The sequence below is a fragment of the Bufo bufo genome, chromosome 1, assembly GCF_905171765.1.
Source record: "Bufo bufo chromosome 1, aBufBuf1.1, whole genome shotgun sequence".
Lineage (NCBI taxonomy): Eukaryota > Metazoa > Chordata > Amphibia > Anura > Bufonidae > Bufo > Bufo bufo.
Genome location: NC_053389.1, coordinates 115,802,067 through 115,810,466, shown reverse-complemented (window position 1 = coordinate 115,810,466; position 8,400 = coordinate 115,802,067). Strand labels below are relative to the sequence as shown.

Sequence of the window (8,400 nt, the reverse complement as noted above, 5' to 3'; positions counted from 1 at the left end):
GTTCATCGTCCCCCCTTCTAGGAATGGAACCTTCTGTGATTGTGCCTACATTTCCTTATCACAGGTGGCACTGTGCTCATGTTCTGCCATCACCAGGTGCAATAGATCCTCCAGGCCTTATATGTATGGGTTTGCTCACTTCTCGTGGGTATTTCGGTGCATGGTATAACCTGCCGATTTCTAGGGCGCGGGCTTCGAGCTGTTACAGGTAGTGCATTGCCTCTACCTTCTACCACAGTGACAGCATCAGCGTTGCCTCCGTGTGGTTTTGGGTATGCACCTATTCAGTTTGCATATGTGTATTGTTTGCATGGCTCCCCTCCCCGGGTAGAGCAGTCGTACTGTCCTTGTTGTCACCCCTAGATGCTGGTTCCCTACTGAGCCGCATCAGCCTTCTTTACTTCTCCCCTTTCGCAGGGCGAGTAGTTGCACTTTCTCCACATACTGTTACTGCCTGCTCGGCTAGTGTTCATAGCCATTGGGGGCTCGTATGCCCCCTTTCTGCTGTTGGATGCCTGCACGGGTGGTGTTGGTCTAGGTTCTCTAGCCTTGACTTGTTCATCATGGTCCCACTGGAGTGCTCTTCTCTTCTGGCAGTCCGTTATGTTGTGTGGGGCCTCTGACTTCAGGCATCCCTACTTCCTCCCCCATGGGGGGCAAGTTTTGTCACATCTGCAGTTCTTTGGCTCTTGATATCTAGACATCATTCTTTTTCAGCGGAATTTGGCTTCCCTTTCTGCGGTTCAGACCTTTCTGCACGCTGTGCCCCCTTATCGGCTTCCGTTGAATCCTTGGGACCTTAATCTGCTGCTTAGCGCTCTCCAGTCCTCTCGGTTTGAGCCTTTGCAGCAGGTGTCCCTTCGCTTCCTGTCCTGCAAGGTGGCCTTTTTGGTGGCAGTCTTTTCCATCCGTAGGGTGTCGGATCTAGCAGCTCTTGCCTGTCGGTCGCCCTTCATCAGCGGGCATCTGGTTTGGATTCGCATCTATCTGTTTCAGACGTCCTCTTTCCGACGGACGGATTCATTATTCGTCATTTCGTAGGGACCGAGACGAGGGCTGGCTGTCTCCAAAGTTTCCATTTCCCAATGGATTTGTTTGGCTATTGGTGAAGCGTACCGCATCAGTGGACGGGCTCCACCCTTCCGGGTTACTGCTCATTTTGCTCAGGCAATGGTTAGGCAGTACATCATGGGGCAGCCGGCCCTTCAGGGGTGCAGGGTGGCTGCCTGGTCGTCTGGGCACACTTTTCCAAGTTTTACAGAGTGCACACCTTTTGCATCTTCTGACACTTCTCTGGGGCGTAGAGTTTTGCAGAAAGTGGTCCTCGGATTGGCAGGATGACTTCTTCGTTTATGACCCACCCCGGGGACTGCTCTGGAAAGTCCCAAGGTCAAGACTGTGTCCCCCAATGATGCGGATGAGAAAACTAGATTTTTGTACTTACCGTAAAATCTGTTACTCTTCCGTTCATTGGGGGACACAGCTCCCACCCTGTACGTACATTACTGGTACCAATCTCCTGTTTTCTTCCTTTTTATTATTTGCTGTTGGCTTCTCCTGGCTGCTCCTACTGCTTTTGAACAAACTGATTAGCTCAGTGTCTGCAGGAGGAATATAGCAGAGAGGAGGAGCTAACACTTTTTTTTGCTTAGTGTCGCCTCCTAGTGGCAATAGCTATACCCAAGCTCAAGACTGTCCCCCAATGAACAGAAGAGGGGACTTAAACATCCATTCGTCTAATCACTTTTCACATAAACTGCAATGATTTAACATTGCAGCCTACGGGAGATTCACTATATTTCTATGGAAAGACCATAGCAACCAAATGGCTCCCTCAAAACAGGGAACCCGTTCATGGCTGTGCTCCCGTGGTTTCACCGCTCAGATGCTGTGCTCACAATTAACCACGGCATCTGATGAGTTAAATGTCTGTGATCAGCATTATTGCCGATCACAGACAATGCCTCTGGGTTGTTATGGCATTCGCTTAGCTTCTCCGTGGATGCCATCTTCAAAGACCTGATTTCTGCCATACATGCATGGTAAAGTTGGGAAAAAGTTAATGTGCTCTTTCTAATATTTTTATTTTCATTGAACATTTTGTCAATTGCACTTTTTAAAATCATTTCTTTATTTCAAGGTTTGCTGGTGGACTGCAAATACAATTTCCAAAGCACTATGAAGTGGAGAGTAAGCGACTGCCAGCTTGATGCTATTGAAGAGGTTGGCGACAGAAACGAGGAAGATGAAGAAGCGAAAGACGATGAAAATGAAGAAGTAGATTCTGAAAAAGAGAGGGCAGAACTCGCCCAAGAAAAAGGCTCAAAAAAGAATTTTATCTGCAAATCCTGTGACAAGATCTTCCTGTTCCGCTGCCGACTGGAGGTGCACATGAAACGCTGCCGAATGGCAAAAAGAAATCCCTTGCAATGCAAAGACTGCAACGTGGTGCAGGCCTCTAAGAAGGAGCTAGACCAGCATCGAGAGGAAGTGCACGGCTATCTGATCTCTCGTAATGCCAAAGGGAAAAAGAAAATGTTGGTGACATGTGACATCTGTGGCAAAGAATTTGCTCATCCGTCTGGTAATGATTGTCTTGATCATTTGCAATAATAAGCGTCTGATGTGTAAATCTACTTACAAAATTCAGCAGTTATGCAAATTCCTTACTGTTTTGAGGCTGATTTTTGAGTCCTTTTTATTGATATCTAAAGTTCATCTCGGACCTAGAGAAATGCACTGGTAGCCAGTAGAGGTTGGCCTTTTTCACACGAACGATACGGATTGGCTCAGGAGGCGTTCAGTGAAACTCGCACCATTTCGCAAGCAAGTTCAGTCAGTTTTGTCTGCATTTGCGTTCAGTGTTTCAGTTTTTCACGTGCGTGAAAAAAACCTGAAGGTTTACAAACAACATCTCCTAGCAACCATCATCCGGATGCAATGCGTTTTTCACTGAAGCCCTATTCACTTCTGTGGGGCCAGGGCTGCATGAAAAAAGCAGAATATAGAACATGCTGCGGTTCTCGCACATCGCAGAACTGATGCGTAAATAAGAAAACCGCTCATGTACACGGACCCATTGAAATGAATTGGTCAGGATTCAGTGCGGGTGGTGTGTGTTCACTTCACGCATCGCACCCGTGCGGAAAACTCGCTCATGTGAAAGGGGCCTTCAGCTCTAGGTCTGAAGAGGTAAGTCCTGTGTCACTTTATAGTAGTAAAGCCTTTCCAACAATATTCAGCACTATTCTGTTCGTTATAGCGAAATGTTGGAAATGTGTTGCTCAAAAGTCTCTGTTGGAGCCAATATTTAAGGGATGTTCCAGCTAAACAAAACCAGTTGTCAAGCAGTGTCAGAGGGGCTTAAAAATATAAAAGATGTACACCCCCCACTGAACCCCCTACCAGTGATTAGCTAAGAGGGCATTTGAAAGCAGTTCCTGCATGTTGCAATGGGCTGAGGTTTCCTTGGGGGACCCAGATGACTAATCATGTGCCGTTTGTGACCTCATGGTGCATTTTTAACATGTGAGGCTACTTTCACAGTGGCGTTTTGGCTTTCTGTTCGTGAGATCCGTTCAGGGCTCTCACAAGCGGTCCAAAACGGATCAGTTTTGCCCTAATGCATTCTGGATGGAAAAGGATCCGCTCAGAATGCATCAGTTTGCATCAGTTCAGTCTCCATTCCGCTCTGGAGGCGGACACTGCCTGCAGCGTTTTTCTGTCCACTTGATGAAACTGAGCCAAACGGATCCGTCCTGACATATAATGCAAGTCAATGGGGACGGCTCCGTTTTCTCTGGCACAATAGCAAACGGATCCGTCTCCCATTGACTTTCAATGGAGTTCATGACGGATCCGTCTTGGCTATGTTACAGATAATACAAACGGATCCATTCATGACGGATGCAGACGGTTGTATTATTGTAACAGATTCGTTTTTGCAGATCTATGACGGATCCCCCCCAAAACGCGAGTGCGAAAGTAGCCTGATCTGCCACTCTTCTTCCCTATTGGCCCAGGATAGTTTATTACTCACACTAGTTAGATCAGGCCTATATCACTCCTGAAGAAGCAGCAGGCAAAACATGTTGGGTTGGCCGTTATATCCTAAGCTTAGGTAAGTTATGGAAATCTGATGGTTAGAGTCCCCTGTAGGCGCATTAGACTGATAGGTCATGGTTAGGGTTTAGTTATGTTTGATACGTGAGGGTTTAGGTGGGGATATTGATTTATAAAGGTGAAACTCGAAAAATCAGAATATCGTGCAAAGTTCATTTATTTCAGTAATGCAACTTAAATGTTGAAACTAACATATGTGATAGACTCATCACATGCAAAGCGAGATATTTCAAGCCTTTATTTGTTATAATTTGGATGATTATGGCTTACAGCTTATGAAACCCCAAAGTCTCAATTTTGAGGTACCCTTTGCTCAGGGGGTATGGATTAATTAGCTGACTAGAGTGTGATACTTTGAGCCTAGAATATTGAACCTTTTCACAAAATTCTAATTTTTGGCTGCATTAATGCAATTCCTTTTAAATAGCATTACTGAAATGAATGGACTTTTGCACGATATTCTAATTTCTCGTGCATGGCATTGGGGGACACAGCACCATGGGTATATGCCCAGCTGCCACTAGGAGGCTGACACTAGAAACAAAAAAAGTGTTGGCTCCACCCAGGTGGGCTATACCCCTCTGCCAGAGCCGAGAGAGATCAGTCTTGTTCTAGTGTCCGTAGGAGGCAGACATGACCTGCTATCTTTTTTCGCAGGTCATCCTGCTAATTTTTTATTTTATTTTATTTTTTCTTCTCTTTATCTCTGCAGGTTTTAGCCTGCTGCAGGGGTTGCTCCATCGTGTTCCACTTTAGTTGCCCCCCTGCGGGCGCGTACTCGGGTACCTGGCAGCCACCCAGTCCCCAGTTAAATCTGCTTCCGCAGTGGAATTCCGGTAGTCCCACGGTCCCCGTGTTGAGTCCGCCGAAGGGGTGGTCACTGCTGCGCCTGAAGACTTCGGAAGGTGAGTAGGGATCCAATCTGTCGCGGGGGCCCTGTGGTTCCCCCCTCTCTCTCTCTTCCCCCCCTCTCTTTCCACCTTCTCCTCTCTTGGCCTAGTAGCTGGAGGAACATTGTGTGTGGGGGGGGGGGGAGGCGCTTCTTCTGCTCTTCCTTCTCCCATGGACCGGGGTACCTGCAAGGTGGCGCATGTCTCCGTTCTGGGGCAGACTCCGGAGTTCCTTTGGGGTGCTTCTTTGAGCAGGGCTCCTGTTCCCCTCAGCGCTGTGTCCCTCCCGTTCCGCGGCTGCTTCTGGTCACTTTCGCGGGCGTCCGCTCCTGGCAGCTCTGTCTACTTTAGGCCCGGCCTTTCGGCCTGTTGGCCGCAGGTCACGTGGGGCGGAGCTTTCTCTCCGCCCACTTCTGGCTTCCCGGGCTCACCTTTTTCCCCTCCCCTCCGTGGGGGGAGCCCTGGGAGGCGCTTGTTTTCACCAATCCTCTGTCAGCGCGGGCTTCTGCTGGTCACGGAGGGCGTTCCCATCTTCTATCTGCCTGCTCTTTCCTCTCCTGCGCTGCGGCTTATTCTTCTGGGACACAGCACCTTTGGGTCTGGTAGGCAGCCCTCCGGCTGACTTTTTTCCTTGCAGGGTCCATCCTAAGCCACATGTCTTCCACTGGTCGGGACCCCACTCCCCCTGCCGGGATTTCTACTCATTATGCATGTTCTCTGTTTAATAAGTTTCCTTGCGGCCAGTCTAACTCTCTCTGCACACGGTGCCTCGACCCCAGGCCCGCCCAGGCTGCCCCTGCGGTCCCCTCCGGGTCGGTTCTTCTGGAATGGGCTGCTACCCTGTCCCAAGCCATAGGGAACCTTGCCAGCCTCTCCCAATCTCTGGCGCAGTCTCTGGACCGTTTGCCTGCTCAGATTGCGGCCTCCTCTAGCAGGGACTCTCCCACTGGGGACGTCCGTTCTCGCTCTGGCACTCTGTCCCGTAAGCGACCTTGTAGGGTCTCGGCCAGGTCCCACTCTTCCTCAGCTTCCTCGGATCATTCCCCGGATAAGTCTGAGACGGGCGAGGTTTCCTCTTCAGCCGTTTCCGCTGCTCTTGGGGACTCCTCTGCTTCTGATTCTGAATCAGAGCGGTGCTCGGCGATGTCTGCGGCCATACAGGATCTCATTAAAGCTGTCCGGGACGTACTCCATGTGCAGGACGATCCTTCTTCCTCCTTCCAGGAGTCAGTGTCCTTCAGACGTTCCGCCGTGGTTTTCCCTAATCACGTGGATTTTGACGCACTTCTGGCTAAGTAGTGGCGTCACGCTGATCGGCGCCTTCACCTTACCAAGGCCTCGGATGTCCCTTATCCCTTTTCTGAGGAATCAGTCAACCTCTGGACGGGTACTCCTCAGGTAGATCCTCAGGTGGCACGCCTGGCAAAGGCCACTACCCTTCCCCTGGCTAATGCGGCTTCCTTGTCGGATCTCGCTGACAAACAGGTTGATTCCTTGGCCAAGTCTGTTTTTGTAGAAGCGGGTGCCGCCATCCGCCTTGCTTTTGCCGCTTCCTGGGTGGCCAAGGCCTGCGCGATCTGGGCCAAACAGCTCATCCGAGCCTTACCTCCAGACTCGGTCCAAGGGGAACTGGCAGTGCTTGCCTCTCAGATCTACCAGGCGTCCAAGTTTCTTTGTGATGCCTCTATGGAATTGGCTTGCCGCTCCGGCCGTGCGGCCTCTAACTCTGTGGCCATACGCAGCACCATCTGGCTTTGTTCTTGGGCGGCGGATTCCGCCTCCAAGAAGGCTCTAATCTCCCTTCCCTTCCTCGGTGTGAAGCGTTTGGAGGAGCTCATCTCTGAGGCCACTGGCAGTAAGAGCTCCCTTCTCCCCCAGAACCAGCCTCGCCGCCGTCACTTTCCTGGGTCGTCTTCTCGGGCACAGTCTTTTTCGTTCCTTTCGGGCCCCTTCTGCCAGACGAGACAAGAAGTCCACTAGGCCTTCCTTTAAGGCCAAGCCCTCCTGGCATGCCAAGCCCAAACCTGCTCTGCCCCGGTCAAGGTGGGGGGGGGCCTGCTCGCCTTTCAGGATATCTGGCAAGCAAGTGTGGAGGACTCTTGGGTTCTGGAGGTGGTCTCCTCCGGATACAAGATCGAATTTTCTGGTCTTCCGTCGGGACGGTTCTTCCTGACGTCGCCCGCCCAAGTCCCCCGCCAAGGCAGACGAGTTTTTTCCGGCCATTCGTTCCCTTCGCTCCCTCGGGGTCATCGTTCCGGTTCCGGAATCAGAACGCTTTCAGGGGTTCTACTCGAATCTGTTTACGGTTCCCTCCGGTCGATGATCGCCTCCTTGGAGGCGGACGAGTTCCTGTCGTCCATAGACATTCAGGACGCTTATCTCCACGTCCCCATTGCCCTCTCCCATCAAAGGTTCCTTCGCTTCGCGGTGGGTTCTCTTCATTTTCAGTTCGTCGGCCTGGCCTCTGCCCCGAGGGTTTTCACAAAGGTACTAGCGCCTCTCGTGGCACTTCTCCGTGCCAGGGGGGTCGCATTGGTGCCTTACCTGGACGACCTTCTGATCCGGGCTCCGTCCTTGAAGGACAACCTGTCCAGCCTACGCATCACCCTCTCGGCTCTTGCCCAATTCGGGTGGCTCATCAACCACTCCAAGTCCTCTCTCGTCCCATGCCGGAGGATGCCCTTTCTGGGCATGATCTTCGATACTCGCCTCGGGTGGGTATTCCTTCCCCCAGAGAAGATTGCCTCTCTTCAGGCGTGGGTGACTCGTCTCCGCGACCCGTCTCCCTTGACCATCAGGATGTGTATGCGTGTCCTGGGCAGGATGGTGGCCTCCTTCGAGGCTATTCCCAATTCCACTCCCGGGACCTTCAGTTGTTCATCCTATCCAGGTGGGACAGGTCCCCAGCAGGTCTCGATCGCTGGATCCGCCTCCCTCACGAGCTTTGCCAGGATCTCTCCTGGTGGCTGGATCCTCGGACAGTGTCCCTGGGCCGGTCTTTCCTCTCCACCGTTGGCGGGTGATCACCACAGATGCCAGCCTCTCGGGTTGGGGGGGGGGGGGGGGGGGCGGTGCGGTCTTCGGGTCCCTCACTGTCCAGGGTCTTTGGTCTGTTCAGGAGTCTTCCCTGCAGATCAACGTCCTCGAACTCAGGGCGATTTTCCTGGCACTATCTCACTGGACTTCCCGTCTCTGCGGTCTCCCGATCTGGATTCAGATGGACAATTCCACCGCCGTGGCCTATCTGAACCACCAAGGGGGCACCAGGAGTGTGATAGCCCTACAGGAAGCCTCCCGTATCCTGCGGTGGGCGGAGGAGCACGTTCCTGTCCTCTCCGCCATGCACATTCCCGGGGTCGGCAATTGGGCGTCAGACTTTCTCAGTCGT

At 51.8% G+C, this 8,400-nt stretch overlaps 1 protein-coding gene across 4 annotated transcripts in view; it reads left to right on the top strand.

Annotated features, from left to right (window-relative positions):
• The window catches only part of ZBTB40 (zinc finger and BTB domain containing 40), an 80,233-nt gene that overhangs the window by 46,322 nt on the left and 25,511 nt on the right, over window positions 1–8,400 (top strand). For all 4 annotated transcript variants that reach the window (XM_040428577.1, XM_040428552.1, XM_040428570.1 and 1 more), the window contains exon 11: window positions 2,141–2,584. In XM_040428577.1, coding sequence (XP_040284511.1) covers window positions 2,141–2,584 — 444 coding nt within the window. The remainder of the gene's footprint in view (window positions 1–2,140; window positions 2,585–8,400) is intronic.